The following is a 22027-nucleotide window of genomic DNA, read 5'->3' on the forward strand; positions in this document are numbered from 1 at the left end:
AACATGTACAGCACTTTAGTCAACCTAAATGCACAATCATATTTATTGTAGCAAAAAATAATTAATAGCTGATTTTATAGTAAAATAATATTTTGTTGATGCTTGTAAAACAAACTTGTAATAAGAAAAATTCTAAACTCTTTACCTTATAATTACAACTATTAATAATAGTACATTTTTGCAACTAAATCAATATTTATATAATTGTTCACATATTTTTGCAATCTAATTTTATACTTGCAAGATAAATTGTACATTGTCTAAGACAAAGAAATGACAAATGCATTAATAAACACACTAATAAATAGAATAAATACCAAATTAAGAGAAATTAAATGTATTAAATGGAGTATATTTAGAATCATTTTAATGGGAGATATTTAGATATGAATGTAATTTATTGTATAGTTTAGAGATTAAGTGGTTTGCTGATTGTTAAACAAATAAAATTAGTTGATTCACATTCAAATAATGAGCTGAGAATGTTTAGGGCTGCAAGTATTCCTCCATTAATTATCAGAAAATAAAGGCTTTTTCTGTATAACAGAGCATTAGTAAAAAGACAGAACAGGACAGGTCTTTTGAAATAATCAGCCACTTTCCTTTTTAGAAAAATGTAGATCTTTATTTATTCTTTGGACAGAGATAGAGAAGATAAAGAAGCAGAACAACAAGAAAACATCCTTCAGTTACTGAGTTATCCTGCAGATATTTCTCCATTTTGCACCAAACAGCTGTTTACAGTCATAATAAAAAATATTCAAGTTTGTTTGTACTTTGAAGAAAATAAATATAAAATCTTCCTTCAGGCCCAAACCAAACATAGTATATTTAAAGCAAAATTTATTTTACAAGTTAAATAATCTCAGTCTGTCTCTGCTTTTTGTCCTAAAACAGATTTTAAAGGTATATTTCTCATTTTCTTCATTATATACACTAAGCAACAAAGTCCTGATGTTCATTAATAGTCCTGAGTCAAAACTCTAAATTTTAATCCATAAATTATGTCTAAAACTTCCAGTACTCAAAGCAGCTTTATCCATCCATCCATTCTCTATACACCGCTTTATCCTCATTAGGGTCGCAGGGGCTGCTGGAGCCTAAAAAGCTTTATTATTATTTCAAATTAAACAGCAGAAGGTAGGGGTTGGAGTTCTCGAGGTGTCCCTGAAGGCACCATGAAACAGGACTTGTGGTTATGAAAATGGAGGACAGTTTTAAAGCAAAAAATTTGTCTGAAAATTCAGTAAAAATAATTCAACTTCACTTCTATGTGCTTTTCATTTTAAATTCTGAAATCTGCATTTTGATCCTGAAGACTTTCAGAAACATTAGATTTTGCATTTATCAGCAAAAAGCTGTTTTCTGCACAAACAGCGCCATCGTCTGGACGAAAGCAGAACCACAAAAATCACAGACTGATGAGCAGCTGTTAGCCCGATCCAGGACTTTACCAGTTTTTTAAAGGAATGAGTTTAAATTCAAGTTACTTTTGAATTTTCTCTAATAACTGTAACAAAAGAGCAGCTTTCTCTCTTCAGTCTCTCCTCATAAACATGACTTTAACTGTTTCAGTCGACAACAACTTAAAGCTACCAGCAGAAAGAGGAAATATTTCCAGAAGTGTAAAAAAAAAAAATCACATTTTATTATAATTCAAGAAAAATCACTTAATTTTCATCAAAAAATAATTGAAATAAAAAATAATTTTTTAGCTGATCAAAGATGATGTTTTATCATTGAAATTGTTAAAGACGTGAAATTTCAGCAGGATTAAAACAAGTGGACGGACCACAGCCACATTAGTTTTTAAAAAGCATCAGATGAGTCTCTGGATGGAGCTGGATTCCTCATCGTTCCTCTGCAAGCAGCGATCTGAAGTTCTCCAGCTCTCTGACGCTCGTGGAAATCCTGCAGAACGAAATGTGAAGAGAAACATCTATAAGAACTTCTAATGCAAAGAAAAATCATTAGAATTATGACAGAAATGGAATTTTGGCTCCACTCCACCCCAAAAAACCTGTTTAAATGATAATATATCATGAAAGTTAGAAGGTTTAATATGATATCACTGCGATTTTTTTCCTTTTTTTTGGTTAAACCTCTGAAACCTGTCAGCCAGGGTGAGAGGCATGTTTCCTTTAAAAAGTCAAAATTACACCATTCACAATTGCAACAAACTGTCAAAACAGAAAGAATCGGTGTGACGCATAGTTTCGTCACAAAAAATAGCCAAAAATATTTCACCAAAATCTATTTTTTCTACAAGGGTCATTTTAAAAGTTCATCAAAAATAAAATGTTTGCACCTGATGGCAGAAACGTCAAACATTTCAGAGCTTTTAGCCCAACTGAGACGCCGTTAGTGGCTGAGCTGTTTGGAGTTCAGAAGGTCTTTATAAAGGATATTTGTCTTTTCATTTCAACATATCAGAGCATGTGGTTTCCCAGAAGATCAGGCTTGAATATAAGAACCTAATTAAAGTAGTTCTGCAGTACGCGAACTAAAACATCACTAATAATTTAAAAGGAAACTTTTAAAAAGGCTCTCATAAAAAAATCATATAAAACCCTCAAATTCTCAAATAAATACAGAAGTAACAGCTTTACAAGTTTGTCTTTGGCTTCACAGATTCCAAAGGGCATTATTTCATTTCAGTTTTGTGTGGTTTTTTTTGTGTAAATTAAAGCATTAATCTGACGAAGAAGATCAGAGGAAATACATGAAGGGTTCTCCAACTTGTATGGCATCAGTTCAATCAGTTCTATTTAATAGCACCAATTGAAATAAGTAATCTCAGGGCAGTTCACATACACTAGTAGGACCTTATTGTATTATATTACACAGAGAAATCCAATCAAACTAAAGCAGCTTCATGCTTCTGAAGACACCTGAGACATTTATGAATCATTTTCAGGATTAAAAGGTGCTTCAGGCTGGATCTAGACTTCTGCAACAAGACTGGGAGTTCTGGGTTGCTTATTATTTTATACATTTTAGATTAAATCCCCATGACAGGACAGAACTTTTTCACCTTCCGAAGGCGTTGAGCAGAGAGACGATCTCCTGCCGGCTGAGCTGGAAACTGGGTCGCTGGTTGCTGGATTTAGGCAGAGCTTCAATCTGCTGCGCTGAAAACAAAATCTTTAGCGCTGTGCCTAATCCCTGAGTCTGATGACAGAGAGAGAGAAAAACAAAGAGCATCATAATGCAGCAGTTCAGCCACACATACTGTACAGTCTGAGGACCATTTCAACATGTTCTAGTGTTTATCTTCAGGATGTGCTCGTTCTTATACACAACTAAAGAGAGATTTCAGCGTCTTTAGTCAAAAAAATCTCTACAAGGTTCACTGAATTCTGTGTTTTATTCACATAAATATGACATTTTCACCATCAATTGTGCAGAAAAAAGACACAAAATGGTGCATAGGTGCTCAATTTCCACCCACAGCTGAACTTCATTATCCCTGATAGTTCCCATCCACTGTTTTAACGAGATTAACTGATATTAAATAACAGCAGGAAAATGATTTTTTTATTTTGACTCCTCACACATTAAAGCAACATTTGCAACTGGCGTCAATTTCTATTAAAAGTTTCGGCATTTTTAATAGTTCTGTCTTCTCAGAACATAAACCTTGTCTAACATCTGTATCGTTGGTCAGAGGTTCCTAAAGTTTTTAGTCCCAGAATAGCAACAGAGCCTTGCAAAACCCAAATTTAACTACTACTTTTATCTTTTAATAATGTCTAAAATATGTGATTTCTAGTTTGAAGATTGAAAGGCATACTGTATTTAAGAAAATCAACAAAATTCTGTCATTTATCAGGCAGAATCTCCTAAAAAACACTGAATTGTAGCATTTTTAACTTTCCAATTTCTCGAAAAACAACTATGTCTAAGGTTGAAGTTGTGTTATTTCATCAAAATCAAATTATTCTGTCAAAGCTGTTTAAAAATGAGCCAAAAATAAACCATTTGCACCGGGTTCTGTAAAAAATAAACAATTCTCTGCTCCTTGGTGCGACTGAGAAGCCTTAACCACGGCCAGAGAACAGAGAGTTTTCAACTGAACTGCAGGCAGTGTTTCTACAGAGCAGGAGATGAAAATGGATCAATCAGAGGCAGGCTTTAAAAACTGTACACAGAGGAATAAGCTGCCGGAAGATCCATCCAGCACGGTGAAACATCTTTTTGGGTTAAAGTAGTATGAAAAATGCAGAGTGTGTAGAAGCTGTAAAAACGTAAATACTAACATATTTCTAGCGTGTACAGCCTCATTTCCCCAACACTAGTAACACCTGTGAACTCTGTTGATTCCTGGTTGTTCCCATTTTTTATCTATGAAAAATCTAACAAATGTAACTTCTATTTTTTTCTTTTAATACTGCACAAACATCACTGTAAACTCTCTCTATTTGCAGTCATGGTTGTTGTGTTTCCATAGAGGTGCAGGACTTTATGCTGCATTGAAAAATGAACCCATAGTGATGAAAAATGAGACAGAAGCAAAAAAGCAAAGGAACTGTTTGGTTCATGAGGTTAAATTATGATTGATTTCTGCAGATCATCAAGATCTCACTTTGTGAAGCACCGTTTAAAACTGATAAGAGGCTTTGAGACGCAGACAGGTGCAGTAGAAATACCTGAAGTTTCCCCCAAAGACGACACTTGAAGCATCCGACACAATCCATGATCCTGGAGATGTTGAGGAAGGCCAGTCTGACATCCTCCTGACAGACACAACATTTAGCTTTTTAAATTAATACTAAAGTCTGTTACAAAGCAATTAACCTGAAAGTTTTCAACTATTTACAGCAAATTAGGTGAAGAATCCAACACAAGTTTGTTTAGACGCAAACGAGGAAAATTAAGTTTCTCTCAGCAGCATTTTATTGGTACTAATTCTTATTATATGCATGTTTATTGAAGATAAAATAAACTTTACTGATCTCCATCTGGGATCCCTCACTTTACAGTTTTAGTTTAATCTAGTGGTCACTTTCTGATTTCTGCTAGTTGCTAATGAGTCTTGTCAGCTTCTGTTCAATTATTTTTGGTAACCATAGAAGAAATTCTTAAAGTCGTCTTCATCTGGGGACTGAATCTAAACGTTCTCCTACAGAGAGGAGAGTTTAGAGTCAAGAAGAAAATGTGATATGAAGAAACACTGCTTGGGTCCCTCTGAAGAGTTTGCAGATTTCAATTTGTGGAAGTTATAAATATAAATCTGTTTAAAAATATGTATAAAAAGAGAGATGTGGGGATGAAGAGAACTGTGATGCTGGTTGACATCTGCATATTTATAAGGTTTGTGCATAAAGGATGCACATCAAGGTAAATATTTGAATCACATTTGGTTTAATAAAAAGTGCATCCTTTGTTTAGTCAGAATTTGCTTTACATACTCACTGCTTATCTTATTTCTCTTGCTTACTATTTGCTACATGCTTGAAATTAATTCTAATTTAATCTAATATAATGAATTTTAATAAGAGCTTAAACAGTTCTTTTATGTTGCAAAAATGGTTTAAAATTATGAAAATGTTCAACATAAAATGTGTGAATTCTTCTTGTCTGAAATATTCAGTAGTATTCCCTCTGAATAAAAAGTCATTAATATGTGCTTTACTGTCTTTCTGTAGTTATGAGTTGAGAGTTTTAACCTTCAGTTTGGCTGCTTCCTTTTCGTTGCCGGCAAACAGAGAAGTTTCATCAAAGTGTAAAGGGAAAGATCTGGAAGAATAAAAAGGAGAGAAGAATCAGGACAAAATACCAGGTTAGATAGGAAATATGACAAACGTTACTGTAAAGGAAGATTAAAAAATGTGAACAGGATATACTATTTAACTAAAACCCAAGCAGCAGAACCAGACAAACTCACAAAAGTAACAATAAATAAAAATTTATTGAAAATTAAATAATCAAAATCAGCCATCACTTTTGAATTGTTGATTAACATAATTATTTAAAAAAACAAACTAATGAAATAGGGCTGGACAAAAATGATGGTACCCATAACTTAATATTTTGTTGCACAACCTTTTGAGGCAATCACTGCAATTAAACGATTTCTGTATTTGTCAATGAGCGTTCTGCAGCTGTCAACAGGTATTTTGGCCCACTCCTCATGAGCAAACAGCTCCAGTTGTCTCAGGTTTGATGGGTGTCTTCTCCAAATGGCATGTTTCAGCTCCTTCCACATATGTTCAATGGGATTCAGATCTGGGCTCATAGAAGGCCACTTTAGAATAGTCCAACGCTTTTCTCTCAGCCATTCTTGGGTGTTTTTGGCTGTGTGTTTTGGATCGTTGTCCTGTTGGAAGACCCATGACCTGCGACTGAGACCAAGCTTTCTGACACTAGGCAGCACATTTCTCTCCAGAATGCCTTGATAGTCTTCAGATTTCATCTTACCTTGCACACTTTCAAGACACCCTGTGCCAGATGCAGCAAAGCAGCCCCAAAACATTACTGAGCCTCCTCCATGTTTCACCGTAGGGACAGTGTTCTTTTCTTCGTATGCTTGGTTTTTGAGTCTATGAACATAGAGTTGATGTGCCTTACCAAAAAGCTCCAGTTTGGTCTCATCTGTCCAAAGGACATTCTCCCAGAAGCTTTGTGGCTTGTCAACATGCATTTTTGCAAATTCCAGTCTGGCTTTTTTATGAGTTTTTTTCAGCAGTGGTGTCCTCCTTGGTCGTCTCCCATGAAGTCCACTTTGGCTCAAACAACGACGAATGGTGCGATCTGACACTGATGTACCTTGGCCTTGGAGTTCACCTTTAATTTCTTTGGAGGTTGCTCTGGGCTCTTTGGATACAATTCCAACGATCCGTCTCTTCAATTTGTCATCAATTTTCCTCTTGCGGCCACGTCCAGGGAGGTTGGCTACTGTCCCGTGGGTCTTGAACTTCTGAATAATATGAGCCACTGTTGTCACAGGAACTTCAAGCTGTTTAGAGATGGTCTTATAGCCTTTACCTTTAAGATGTTTGTCTATCATTTTTTTTCGGATGTCCTGGGACAATTCTCTCCTTCGCTTTCTGTTGTCCATGTTCAGTGTGGTACACCTTTTCACCAAACAGCAGGGTGACTACTTGTCTCCCTTTAAATAGGCAGACTGACTGATTATGAGTTTGGAAACACCTGTGATGTCAATTAAATGACACACCTGAGTTAATCATGTCACTCTGGTCAAATAGTTTTCAATCTTTTATAGAGGTACCATCATTTTTGTCCAGGCCTGTTTCATTAGTTTGTTTTTTTAAATAATTATGTTACTCAACAATTCAAAAGTAATGGCTGTTTTTGATTATTTAATTTTCAATAAATTTTTATTTATTGTTACTTTTGTGAGTTTCAAGTGATTTCAGTGAGAATTGTGGGTTTTTCCTTCTTTAACTGAGGGGTACCAACAATTTTGTCCACGTGTGTATATATATATATATATATATATATATATATATATACACATATACACACACACAACATACAATGTATATACACATGCGCTCACACACACACTCACAAAACACACACACACACACGTTTGTACTTCTATCTTAATGAGGACATCCATAGGCGTAATGCATTTCCTAGAGCCTTACCCTAACCTTAACCATCACAACTGATTGCCTAAACTTAATCCTTACCCTAACCAAACCTCAATTCATACCTGTTCTCTAAAAACAAGTCTTCACCCTCAAACATGGCTGTTTTAAAGTGAGGACCGGACAAAATGTCCTCACTTTGTAAAAATGTCCTCACTTTGATAGTTAAATGCAGAAAATGGTACTCACCATGTAGCAAGTACAAGAACACACACACACACACACACACACACACACACACACACACACACACACACACACACACACACACACACACACACACACACACACACACACACACACACACACACACACACACGCAGCTTTAGCCACAGAGAGAACCAGAAGTCCTACAGCAGATGATCTGAGAAGACACTGAAGCTCTAAATCCACTAAAGAACTGTGGCAACGTCTCCTAGATGCTTTGAAAAACCTACTTGCCAAGTACCAAGGAAAACTATGATTTGATTTGATTTGGGTTTTTCTCAAAAATGACCAGATTTACCACCTATCAGTTGCTTCACGTTTGACCAAATATCTAATGGGTCTTGTTAGCTCCAGACAAAACCTGTTAGCTCCTGATGGCACCCACTGGGTTCTATTAGCTTTGTTTTGCTTTAGTTAGCTCTGGTTACCTTCTGTTAGCTCCTGATGGCATCCACTGGGTTCTATTAGCTTTGTTTTGCTTTAGTTAGCTCTGGTTACCTTCTGTTAGCTCCTGATGGCATCCACTGGGTTCTATTAGCTTTGTTTTGCTTTAGTTAGCTCTGGTTACCCTCTGTTAGCTCCTGGTGGATCCTATTAGGATCGACTAGCTTGGTTTAGCTCCAGTTGGCTCAGGTTAGCTCCTATTAGAATTTCATAGCTCCAGACAGAACCTTTTAGCTGCTGGTGGAACCTATTAGTGTCTATTTAGCACCTATTAGCTGTTCTAATGAATCTCTATCCGCTGACTACCTCCTTTCGGCAAGTTTCATGGTGTCAGACTGACCTAGCCAGTTGCAGGATGTCCAGCAGCAGCTGTTTGTGTTTGTGGTCCTCCTCTGGTCTGCCGGTGTAAAGCTTGAAGGACGGCTGCTGGAAGAACGGCAGAGCTTTGGCCAGCGCTCGCAGCTCGATCAGGTACAGGAAGTAAAGGTTACGGAGCCTCTTTGGGCCTTCGTCGGACGTCAGCTCCGAGTCAAAACGCTGCCTGAACTCAGAAACGTTGTGACCCCACTTCCTATGAAACCAGCTGTCTGAACGGAAGAAAGACAGAAACACAGCTTATGAAAACTGACTTTTTATTTTTAGATTATAGGCTTTGGCATGTGTTCTTGTGTCTCACCATCCAGCAGGTATCTGGCGCTCAGGTGGATGTTGATGCTGGCATGGAGGCCGGAGATGAGGCGGTAAAAGGCCCTTTTCTCCACACACTGACCTGAGAGACAAAACATGCGAACTGAGCCGACAAAAAACCTGCAAAAACACAACATAACACGTCCAGGTGAAACATCAGCTCACCTTCTAGCCAGCTGTAGAAGCTCCTCGCTGTAAACAAACACAGAGAGGTCAGAAACATTAAAATTGACAGTAAAGTTCATAATATTAACACCGAGGATTCTCACCTTCACTTCCTGAGCTGCTCTGGTATGAGTTGGGAATTAGCGGCCGCTTGATAGAAAATGGTCTGCACAAAGGAAATGAAGGGATTAAGTGATTTTTTATGAGTGTGCTTAACTGATAATTATACATTTACTGCTCAGACTTGGAAAAACATTCTAAAAGCAAAGCACAAGGCTTGATATAAACACCATCCAATTAGGGTGGAACCATATTTACATTGTGACTCTTAGCCATGATAGCAAACCCAGCTAGCAGAGAACGCTCCCACACAATGGCTACATTAGTGTTGTTTTATAGATTTTCCTGTTCTGTTAAATTACAGATAATAACTCGTAAAAATCACAGAAAACCATACTAATTTATGTTACCTTTAAAAAAACAAACTGATTATCACGTCACAAAAATCACACAAATCTCGGCTTAAAGTATATATCTGAAATGACTTAATCATACACAAAAAACTCCAAAACTATTCAGCTGATATTCCATTAAGTTACTTTGCCTAAATTGATTAATATCAGACAGTATAAAAAACTTAATCTTGATTTATTTATAAATTATTTAATTGCCATTAATTGGGACAGGTTTCAATTAATACCTTATGTTCAAGATGCGTGGGATTTTTTCCTGTCTGAATTTATAAAGGTGGTAGACAAACATGCACCTTGGAAAACTATTAAGGTGAAGGGTCGACATCTCCCATGGATTAGCTCTGAACTCATCTCCCTCTTTAGGGAAAGGGATAAAGCCTGGGCGATATACCAACGGACGAGAGATGCTGCTGACTGGGAAACATACAGGAAGTTGAGAAACTTAAGCAAAACCAAAACCTCCAATGCTAAAGCCAATTACTATAAAGAAAGTCTGACTGGTGATTTTAAAAATCCTAAAGAATTTTGGAGGAAAATCAAAACAATTACTAACATATCGGAAAAACATTCCTTGACTCAAATAAAGGTTGATGGCAATATTTTGCAAGATCCTTTATCTATTTCCCAGGTCTTTATTAATCATTTCTCTTCTGTCTGTTCTTTGCTTCACTCTGATCATCAGTCAACCACTTTTTTTCCTGTTAATACCCCACCTTGTGCTAGCTCCTTCTCTTTTCGAAAAATATTACCAACGGAAGTGAGGAAAGTCGTTTGTGAATCCAAAGTGGGTTGTGTTCCTGGAATTGATGGGGTTGAAATTCGATTTCTCAGACTTGCTGCCGATATTATCATTTATCCACTGGCCGACTTGTTCAACCTGTCTCTCGTCACCAGTGAACTTCCACTTATCTGGAAATACTCTAAAATCATCCCAGTTTTTAAAAGTGGTGATCAGCTGAACTGCAACAACTATAGGCCTATTTCAATGCTATGCTCGGTAGCCAAAATATTTGAAAAAATAATTTTTAACCAACTCTCCTCCCATCTTAGTAGTAACAGCATTCCTACACCCCTTCAATCTGGTTTCAGACCTAACCATTCTACAGCCACAGCTCTACTTAAATTTACAAATGATGTACTCTCTGCAGCGGATAGAGGGGCGCTTACTGGTGCCATTTTTGTTGATCTTACCAAGGCTTTTGATATTGTTGATCGTTATCTACTTATGGACAAACTCTCTGCTATTGGACTTTCAAGAAATGTATTGCTTTGGTTTAACTCATATTTACATAATAGAAAACAATGTGTTACAGTGAATGGGAAAAACTCTGATCTGTTGATCCAGCAAAGTTGAGTGCCTCAAGGCTCAACACTTGGACCCCTGCTTTTCACCATTTACATTAACAGTGTGCCCTCAATTTTTAAGAATTGTCATGTTCATTTATATGCTGATGATACAGTTATTTATATTTCAAAACCAAATCTATTACAAATTCAAACCTCACTGCAGTCTGACTTCAGTTTTCTGCAAGATTGGTTACTTTATAACAAGTTACTTCTGAACAAGTCCAAATCCTACACTATGATATTTGGCACTTGACATAAGCTAAAATCCACACTCAGCCCCTTAACTATTTCATGTACTGATGGGACACATCTGCAAACAGCTGACAGTTTTAAATACTTAGGCGTATGGCTTGATTCTGATCTTTCATTCAAATCTCACATTGATCACGTATTAAACAAAATTAACTTTGGTCTGAGTACCCTCTATCGTTCTCGTCACTGTTTTACGTTCAACATAAGGAAGAAACTTGCTATGCAACTTCTATTTCCTCTATTTGACTACTGTGATGTTGTCTATCTAATTGCCTCCAAATCTGATTTATCCCTGTTAAACATTGCTTTCAATAGAATCTGTAGGTTTGTTCTTGGCTGTGCGTTCCATACACACCACTGTACATTGTATCATAACCTCAACCTCATCTCCCCTGATATGAGAAGACATATGCACTGGCTTGTATTCATATATAAATGTTACAACTTAAACTATCCACCATATCTGAAACAGCACTTGTCTCGTTTTTCATCTTCACACCAAGTAAGACATACCTCTCAGCTCTTCTTCTCTGTTCCTCATGTTAAGAAGGCTATTGGTAAAAAGGCCTTCAAGTTCAAAGCTCCTGCTGATTGGAACAATCTTTCTGCTAACATTAGATCCCTCCCTAATCTAAGTCTATTCAAACGTGCTTTGTCTTCTTATCTTAGGGTTGAATGCTTTTGTGGTTGAGGAATCTTTTTATTTCATCACCTCCTCATGTTATTTTCCTACCTTGTCCATTTCTGAGTCACTGCAGATAAAGACTGCATTATGGTAGTTTGGTTGAATATCCTTTGTATTTGTGTTTGTGTGTGAATGTGCTTGTGTGTTGTATTGTATTGTATTGTGTTGTAATATTGTTGTACTGTTGCCTAACTGGACCCCCTCGAAAACGAGGTGACACAACTCAAGGGGTTATTCCAAATAAAGAATTTGAACTTTGCTGTAATGAGATCATTGTATGTGGGATTGAGGTTCAAAAATTCTGGGGGGAGGTTAAACAAACAGTAAAATATTATTTCTAAAACTATTTCAATGAATCCTGCTCACTTTATTTTGGGATTTTATCCAAAGTAACATAAGGACACCAAAAGTGAAAGCACAATACTAGATTTGAGCCTCCTGTATGCTAAAAAACTTGCATACTAAGTTCAGCACACTGAGTGAGACAAATGATAATAACCTTTCCTCTAGAGAGAGTGGCTTATGTGTGAAAAGGGAGACAGGATTTGTTTGAGAAAGCGTGGGGACAGTTTGTTGCTTTTGTGAAATCCATAAATTTAAGAGATTACAGTGATGAAGTAAAATAAATATTTGTGACGTAAACCTCACAGAATTAGAGGACCACCTACTGTTCTGTATAAAGAAGTGTACTGCAGCTACATGTCTGAGAAGATGTTTGTTTGCTTTTCTTTACACATTATATTCTGTTTAACATGCATGTGTCATATTATGGTTGAAATAACTGTATGACTGACTAAGTCTTGTAATGTAGATCACAACACATATGTACATGCATAAAAAATGCTAATAAATATATTGTTTTGTCTTGTGAAATGTTTACTCCAGTTCATTTTCTGATCATCTTTCTGTTATTAGTATTTATACACAGCTTACATCTCGTACTTGTGGCATCTTACTTTATTTTAAGTCCTATTTTTTGAAGACACTTCACACAAACACTTACAGAAACTTGCATTTTGTACTTTGTATTCTATTTTACTACTAATCTCTGTGTAGTTGTTTGTATACCACTAACCTTTGTTTATTGTACTCTGGCAAAATAATTTCCTCTAGGAGGAATAAAGTAGATCTTATCTTATATTGTTTTTAAAAAAAAAAAAAAAAAAAAAAAAAGCTACTTTGTTGTAGATATCCTTTTTTTTTTTAAATGCTACAAAAACGTTTGCAGCACATTCACAGTGAGTAAAAATTGAACAAAAGCAACAAGAAAAGCCTCAGAGCGCACTACTCCACCAAGACTGCTCAGACGCATCATTTCCAACGGATGAAATCTTGAAAAAAATTTGTGGCAGAAATCACGGCAACATAGAATGTGACCATTTAATATAGATGTACCCACAAACAAAATGACCTTGCACTGAGCACAGGTGTGTGTTATGCATGTGTACGTTGTGCACGGATACTGAATTGTGTGACCTAAATATGTAGCGGGCGGTGGGAATTGATGGGACTCAGAAACACCCCCACAATTTCATTAGTTGTTCCTTGTATCAATTCTACAGATAAGTTCCAATAAGTCCACAGCGGTGGATCTGTAATAGTATCACAATCATGTGATCGTCAGCAGGCAGCTGATTTAGCGTTCACTTGTTGTCATGGTTACAGTGACGCCATGATGCTTTCTCTCAACAATAGAGAAATCTTTAACAAACTCGTGGCTCCAGACTATAAGCTGCATCACTGCCAAAATCTAATCACTTGGTCCTTGTGTCATTTCTGAACTTCTCAGAAAATTTTATCTAAATCCACTAATCTGTTTTTGAGTAATGTTGCTAACAGACAGACAGACGGACAAATGTACACTGGCTGTCATATAACGTAAAATAAAAACATCTAGAAAGTGCTTCAGGTTCAGAGGATTAATCCTCTTTCTGTCACCTTTACAGACGTCAGAGTTGAAAAGTGGATAAATCCCCTATTTTTCCCCAACGCCACCAGTAGGATTATATTTTTAGTTCAGACTGAAATGTCTCAAATACTATTTGGACTGACAGTTTTTAATAATTTTAGTGATTTTCTGAATGTTGACTTTGCCTCCAATAATGTTGACATTCAGCTCATTATTGCACCTTCATGTCTTTAAGAGTGGAACGTTCTTCTACGAAACACAGGAAGTTAAACCTAAAGCTGTGGCAGGTGTGTTGTGTTTACTTGAAGCAGTTTTCCTCGTAGATGCTGTTCCAGATTTGCCAGGCCTCTGGTCCTTTATAACCCGTGAAGCGTTCAGGGTTCAGCAGCAGGTCAACATACTGGGAGTCTGGAGACGCTTCATCTGAGGAAACAGCAACACATCAGTCAGCTGAAGGTGATGTAACGTCATCTTTAGTCATCAGGAACTTCATGTTTAGTCAGACACATTTCACAGAACTAGAGGAGGCTGGAAAAATCCAACAAGGCTGTGTAATAATGGACGACGTGTAAAGAAATAAAGAAACTAGATTATATGAAAAACTTTTTTTCTTTAATCTCTCAGTTCTTTTGCTGCTTCACAGACTTTTCATGATGTCCCCAAAAAATTCTTGACTTTATGTTCTCTAAGTAATCTTTTACATCATGCACCTGAACTCATTTTTATGTATTTTAACCCTCCTGCTGTCTTCATTTATGGGCAACAAAAAATATTGTTTCCTTGTCTGAAAAAAATCCAAAAATTCAGCAAAAAATTTTTCTGAAAATTTGCAACACCTTCAGGAAGGAAATTCCAATAATTCCTTAAAAGTTTCCCTCAAAAATTTTATTTAAAAAAAAATCCCCCAAATTTGACAAGAAAATTCTTGTAAATATTTTCAAAAAATTAGTAAAAATCTTCCAAAAAAATCCTAAAAATATCTAAAGTGATTACATATATATCACTAAAAGTTCTGATATTTTCTTTAAGACCATTTACAAAAAAATCAGCCAAAATCCAGCGAATTTCAGAAACATTTCTAACATTTCCTTTTTGTTTCACCAAAAAATGTTCAAAGATTTCCCAAAAATGTTGAAAATGTGGACATCAGAAGTTTCACTGTGAAAACATCTATTTTTTTTCACATTTTCAAACTTTAAAATGGGTCAATTTTGACCTGCAGGATGGCATGAGGGTTAATTGTGTTATTTAAAATACTTAATAAATACTAAACACTTACTTTTCTTGAAATTTTTTCTTTAAATTTAGAACTAAATTATGCATTCTGATCATAAATCTGAGTTCTGAATACTTTTCTGTCTGGGGAAAAGTACTCAGAACTCAGTGCTGTGAAAAGAACTGTGCAGAAGTACAGTATTAGTATTCAATGCAGACAAAAGTTTGTTGATTCACAGATTGAATTTTACCGTCAACCACACAGAATCGTTGGGCCTCGTCGTCGTGTTTGCTCCATTTGAGGAGAGCCTCTCTGGTCTCATTACTGAAAACACAAAGAGCATCGACTGGATCAGTTTTACTGGTTTGACTCAACAAAAATTAACTTGGACATCAAGAAGTTAAAGGTTAAAACTGCCACTATATAATGTAGCAGCAAACCTGGAAGTTTTTCCATCTAATACTGATTTGGGTTTTTAAAATGCATGCACAAGTTTATTAATCTACACTTTTCATGTGCAAACTTCCTAAAGAACATAATTTGCCAAAACAAGACCTCTACAAAGTCTTATATTATCTCTTGAAGCGTAGAGGACGTGAGAAAGTATGTAAACTATCACCAAAACTGGAAAAAACTGAGAGAAAAAGATATAGAAAGTCCTTAAACTCGACTTATTGTGCAACAGTTTAGATGTAAAATGGGAAACTATTAAACAAATCAGATAAAATGTTTGACAAAATTAACAAAACGTCGAAATTAGGTTATTTTTTGTTGGTTTGTTTTCACGGCCGCTGTAACGGAACTGGTTCAAGCTGTAAAACCATGCTTTAAGGGTGTCATACATAACTTCATATGAGTCTGAATGTTCACATGTATAAGTGTGTTACTGCATTTAACATTATTTTATTCAGCAAGACTCACCTCAGAGAGACGTCTACAGCTCCCAGATGCTCTGCCTGCTCACATTCATCCGGCTGCTCGTTTGCTTCTGCTGAATACTGAACAAACACAAAAACACACCAGAACTCAGACACAATCCTCGATCTGTACAGAAAAATCTAATCTCACAACGATAAATCTGCTCCATCTTCAAGAGCAAAGTTGTAAAACGATAAAGTTTCTCCAACTAGACTTCAAAAAAATTAACATTTAGACCATTGATGGCAGTCTGGAACAACATATTTCATTTTTAAAGCATATTTTGCCCGTAATACTTATTTTCATTGAGGCTGAGTAGCATTTGAATGAAAGACCTTTCCATTTAGTGTTATTTTATATTATACTCTCAAATCATCCAGTTTGCATGAACAAACTGACTTACCTTGTTGTGGGAGGACGATCGAATCCCTTCAGGCACCTCGTTCTGTAAACAGTCAGAGTTCCAGTCAGTCTGATGTGAACTTTAACCCATTTACACATTTCTGGACATTCTTAACATTTGACCTATGAGTCTCTACATTTACATTTGTGGCTAAAACACTTTCTCCTAATCCTAATTTTGTCCACAATTCGATCTCAGTATGCAAATGTGAGACTCAAGACGTTATCTAGTGAAAGATAACATTCATGTTACTGGTCCAGCATTTGTGTGTCAAATTACATTCAGAGGTGGTCAGACTCACAAGGAGAGAAGGAGGTAGGAAAGGAAATGAGGAGGTAAGAAAGGAGAGAATGAGGTAGGAAAGGAAATGAGGAGGTAGGAAAGGAGAGAATGAGGTAGGAAAGGAAATGAGGAGGTAGGAAAGGAGAGAATGAGGTAGGAAAGGAAATGAGGAGGTAAGAAAGGAGAGAAGGAGGTAGATAAGCAATGAAGGAGGTAGGAAAGGAAAAATGGAGGTAGGAAAGGAAATAAGGAGGTAGGAAAGGAGAGAATGAGGTAGGAAAGGAAATAAGGAGGAAGAAAAGGAAATAATGAGGTAGGAAAGGAGAGAAGGGAGTAGGAAAGGAAATAAGGGCTAAGGAAGGAGAGAAGGAGGTAGGAAAGGAAATAAGGAGGTAGAAAATGAAAGGAGAGAAGGAGGAAGGAAAGGAAAGAAGGAGGTTGTAAAGGACAGAAGGAGGTAGGAAAGGAAAGGAGGTAAAAAAGGAAAGAGGGAGGTAAGAAAGGAAATAAGGAGGTAAAGAAGGAAAGGAGAGAAGGAGGAAGGAAAGGGAAAAAAGAGGTAGAAAAAGAGAGAAGGAGTTAGGGAAGAAAATAAGGAGGTAGAAAAGGAAATAAGGAGGTAGAAAAGGAAATAAGGAGGAAGGAAAAGATATACTGAGGTAAGAAAGGAAATAAGGAGGTTGGAAAGGAGAGAAGGAGTTAGGAAAGGAAAGAAGGAGGCTGTAAAGGACAGAAGGAGGAAGGAAAGGAAAGGAAAGGAGGTAGAAAAAGAGAGAAGGAGTTAGGGAAGAAAATAAGGAGGTAGAAAAGGAAATAAGGAGGTAGGAAAGGAAATAAGGAGGTAGGAAAGGAAATAAGGAGGAAGGAAAATATATACTGAGGTAAGAAAGGAAATAAGGAGGTTGGAAAGGAGAGAAGGAGGTAGGAAAGAAGAGAAGGAGGTAGAGAAAGAAAGAAGGAGGTAAGAAAGGAAATAACAAGGTAGGAAAGGAGAGAAGGAGGTAGGAAAGGAAATAAGGAGGTAGAGAAGTAAAGGAGAGAAGGAGGAAGGAAAGAAAAAAGAGGTAGAAAGGGAGATAAGGAGGTAGTAAAGTAAAGAAGGAGGTAGGAAAAGAAATAAAGAGGTAGGAATAAGGAGGTGGGTGCTAAAACACGTCTTCCTCATCTTACTTTTGCCCACAATCTGATCTCAACATGCAAAATTGAGACACAATAAGTTCTTCAGTGGAAGGGCTACTGGAATAGAATTTCTCAAATCAAACTCGAACTGCGTAAATGTAGACACTCACGGATCAGATATGGTGATCAGTCAGTGTAAACAGCAGGTTTGAATGTGTTTGTTTACAGCAGAAACTCGGAGAGACTCACATCAGAGCAGGGCTTCACAGCACAGTCCCTCAGACCACAGTGACTCCGGACCGTCCAGAACGGACACGCTTTGTTCAGGTTCACCTGCACACGATCCAAACAACACGTCTTTAATAAACAAGCAAACAAACACACACACCTGTTTGTCTGTGTGAATGTAAACGCGGTGCATCACCTTGTAGAACCTGAAATAATCAGACTCCAGGAGAGTCTGAAGTTTGTTGAAGAGCTGGTTGTTGTTGAATCTGTCGATGGTTTCCACGTCGCAGGCACAGTCGTCCAGGTCGCCTGTCACCTGAGTTATGAATAAAAAACACAAACAGCTGCTCATCTGCTGCTTGTTTGTTCCTGAGAGACGAAACTGAGGCTTTTTATGGCTCAAATGGAAGTAAAAATTAATTAATATAACATAGGGACAGATTAATAGGCCTGATTTACTGCTTATGTTATTCTAGATATTCTGATTCTTTTAATGTTACATCTATTATCCATGTCCGTTTATTATTTCTAATTTACATGTGGAATAATTATTATATAACAGAATAGAATATGCTTTTTTGCCATTATACAGTGTACAACGAGATTGGAGAGCTTCTCCTTTTCAGTGCAAACAAGAAGGTGCAAGAAAAGTCTTAAAAATCTTAAAGGTAGTATAAACAGTCTCTATTTACAAAATGTACAATACAAATAACTTAGAGTGAGTATTATATTACCCAATAGGGACAGACTCAGCTGACTGATAAAGTGGGAACAATACCTAAATACTCACTAGTGTCATTCACTTTAACTGCATATTTAACCGTACATTTTTACTACAGCATATTTGTGCATGTGGCATTTTATCGTTCATTTTTTGCTTTAGTATATTCTTTCTATTTTCTATTAATTTTACCTCAGTTAGTGGATATTTCTGCTTGTTAATTATATAATAATTGTTGTCACTTTACTCTTTCTGCTTGTTACTGTAGCAACAGGATTTCCCCTCAACTGTGGATCAATAAAGTATTTCTCTTCTATTGAAATAATATAAATTATAACAACAAATAAGCTGAAACTGTGAGTAGCTGCATTGAGCCCATGTCTTCAGTGTCTTTGTATAAAGCTTGACATATTTAATCGGTCTGTAGTTTACTTTTAAATTATTTTATCATTGAATTTATGTAAAATATTGCACTGTGTTTTACATTTAATAGCACCAGCAGTCATCGTTACTAGCCTCTATGTGTGTGACATGATATCTTTTTTAAAAAATCGTACATTTTTCATGAAATTATCAAAATTAGTGCTGTAAAAATTGCAGAAAAATATCAGATCGTTTCAGATGAAAATGAGTTTAACTGCCCTCCTCTACAGGGTTGTGTCAGATAGTGCTTGCTTTGCATAAAATAAGATAATGTTGTGCCTAAAAAGTAGAAAAGCAATAAGATAGACGTAGCATACATTACTGAAAACAAATAAGGGAGCTAAAATAAGCCTGGAACAGAACAGTAAAAGTAATACACGTGATAATGAAAACGGAACATTATTGTTCAGATTCGCTGTTTTAACACAACAGAAGAGAGTAAAACACACAGATGCAGTCAGTAACATTACATCAGTGAAGCAGCTCACCTGACAGAAACACCTGCTCAGTGCAGGTCTGAACACCTGGAGGAGGAAGAGGAGGAAGAAGAGCAGCTTCATCCCGAGATCTGCTGCTTCCAAAGAGCTCCGGTTAAAAACGGAACCTCACGGTGTGGGAGGAGAACTGGACTTGTTCTGAACCAGCAGCAGGAACTGGGAACCAGTAGAAGAAGCTGTTAATCTGACCAGTAGAGGAACCTATTCATCTGACCAGCAGCAGTGTCGGTGTGGAGGCGGAGATCTGACTGTTGCTTCCTGTGTTCTTCCTCATTTACAATCAGCGACGTGAGATACGTGACGACCGATCAGCTGCTGCAGTCTCACGCTGTTGGTCACCGTTTAATGATGTCACGGTTTTATGATGCAATCTAATCTGAATCTAGATTTATTTTATGTTTTTATTTGTTTTACTGCAAAGACTTTTTCTTCCTGTTTGCTCACAAAACAACTGAAACTGAAGCACTGAAATTTAAAGCACACCAAAAAACTAAGTATTTTTATGTGAGCTACTGTTATCATAAATAAATAAATTAAAAAGATCGACTAGATTATTAAATTAGCATTAAATTAAATGTGGGCATTTATTTGACTTTTTCGATAATATTAAAATAAAAATGTTTCAGGCACAGATATACGAAATTATTTTACAGCAGATAAACGCGAGTCTTTAAAATATAATGTTAGGAATTAAAAGTACAAACTTGCTATATTACCCAACCCGGTGCACCTTTTTTCATTGTTGTGTGTTTAAAAGTGGGTCAGTTTAAAGTGGGGGACGTCTCTGTGATGTAATAACGTCAGTCAGCCACAAGATGGAGCTAAAGGACATTTATTTACTTGTTTTTCTTAAACCCTCTGGTTAGGATAATTTCTCATGAATACCAATGATGTCAGTTTGACCTGGGGCATGTTTAATTATCCAGAAATGTCAGAAACAAAAATTCCTAATAAACATTGTTTATATTTCATCATTAACTCCATTACTAATCATTTCTATCAAAATTTAGTGCTATGGTTTGGTTTTTACCCCTCACACATCATGGTTCATTTAGGATAATTCATTCGTTTTACATTTTTAAAAATGCATGTTTATTATGCACATCGGAACGACATACACTACTGTTCAAAAGTTTGGGGTCACCAAGACAATTTCATGATTTCCATGAAAACTCACACTTTTATCATGTGCTAACATAATCGCACAAGGGTTTTCTAATCATCAATGAGCCTTTCAACACCATTAGCTAACACAATGTAGCGTTAGAACACAGGAGTGATGGTTGCTGGAAATGTTCCTCTGTACCCCTATGGAGATATTCCATGAAAAATCAGCTGTTTCCAGCGAGAATAGTCATTTACCACATTAACAATGTCTGGACTGTAATTGTGATTCATTTAATGTTATCTTCCTTGAAAAAAGATGCCTGCTTTTCTCAAACAAGTACATTTCTAAGTGATCCCAACCTTTTTAATTGGTAGTGTATAATGATAAAATAGAATTGTTTTACATGACATGGATTTATTTATTGATTTATTTAATGTTTAATTTTTAATTTTTTTCTTTTGATGGAGTGATGCTTCTCAGTTAACATGAGACACCTTCTGGTTGGCAAAAATGTGAAATGAACCATTTTTATTTTATGTGTTTATTGCATTTATTGAGCCGAGTAGAAGAAATTTCATACCAAAAATTGCTTTTAACAATTAAAAGTTACGTTTATTTTTTACTTTAAAATGAGTCAATTTGACCCACAACACAACACGTCTATCTATCTATCTATCTATCTATCTATCTATCTATCTATCTATCTATCTATCTATCTATCTATCTATCTATCTATCTATCTATCTATCTATCTATCTATCTATCTGTTATTTTAGCTGTTATTTTATACCATCTTGAATGTCTCTGCTTCTTACAGATTTTAGTGTAACATTAGGGTGTGTTTTTAGTGTAAAATTTGTGAAATGTTGAATTCCTGAGCCGAGTTACTTTCCATATGTTACTGTTAAAAAAATTTTTCTATTTTTGTCCCACTGGAATCGCTCAAAACTCATCACATACACATTTTTGCATATATTTGGTACAATAAAACAAAAGTCTGATCAGACAAACAAAAAATATACCAAACATGCAACTTAGCGTGGTAAAATAGTTAAGTTAAGCACTAGATGTCCTTAACAGCTTTAGTTAGTTTAGGGTTACAATTTCATATTAAAAAGGGTTTCATTTTCTAATATACAACACATTCTTTGAGGTTAAACCAATTTTTCCAGTCTTTTTTGTTTGCAATGTCCTCACCAAAAAAGCTTTTTCATGTTTAAGAAATTGTTGTCAGCTCCATCAAAAAGAGACGTTTCCCCAAAAATATCTCAGAAAGATTATTTAAATAAATTCTCTGACAGGTAAAGGGACATATTTTCTTTTTAAT

The 22027-nt window shown here is 36.1% G+C and overlaps 1 protein-coding gene across 1 annotated transcript; it reads right to left on the reverse strand.

Moving 5' to 3' along the window:
* Window positions 1–598: 598 nt before the first annotated feature.
* ero1a (endoplasmic reticulum oxidoreductase 1 alpha) lies at window positions 599–19907 on the reverse strand. The gene is made up of 15 exons (XM_022202035.2): window positions 19584–19907; window positions 18148–18267; window positions 17973–18056; window positions 16323–16364; window positions 15923–15999; window positions 15252–15325; window positions 14088–14208; window positions 9224–9285; window positions 9120–9146; window positions 8944–9036; window positions 8608–8854; window positions 5670–5739; window positions 4650–4736; window positions 3035–3171; window positions 599–1911 (listed from the first exon to the last, which is right to left on the reverse strand). Exons 1-15 carry the CDS (start codon window positions 19653–19655, stop codon window positions 1851–1853), a joined length of 1374 nt encoding a protein of 457 aa, XP_022057727.2. The 5' UTR covers window positions 19656–19907; the 3' UTR covers window positions 599–1850.
* Between the last annotated feature and the right edge of the window lie 2120 nt (window positions 19908–22027).

Source organism: Acanthochromis polyacanthus, chromosome 2 (genome assembly GCF_021347895.1).
Source record: "Acanthochromis polyacanthus isolate Apoly-LR-REF ecotype Palm Island chromosome 2, KAUST_Apoly_ChrSc, whole genome shotgun sequence".
Classification (NCBI taxonomy): domain Eukaryota; kingdom Metazoa; phylum Chordata; class Actinopteri; family Pomacentridae; genus Acanthochromis; species Acanthochromis polyacanthus.

What these genes read in the sequence shown, in the direction of transcription:
- ero1a (XM_022202035.2), bottom strand. Translation starts at nt 19,655, where the DNA reads ATGAAGCTGCTCTTCTTCCTCCTCTTCCTCCTCCAGGTGTTCAGACCT. An exon ending in ACGATTCTGTGTGGTTGACG is followed by an intron (nt 14,209 to 15,251) that starts GTAAAATTCAAT and finishes CTGTTTCCTCAG; the next exon opens with ATGAAGCGTCTCCAGACTCC. An exon ending in AGGAAGCAGCCAAACTGAAG is followed by an intron (nt 4,737 to 5,669) that starts GTTAAAACTCTC and finishes TGTGTCTGTCAG; the next exon opens with GAGGATGTCAGACTGGCCTT.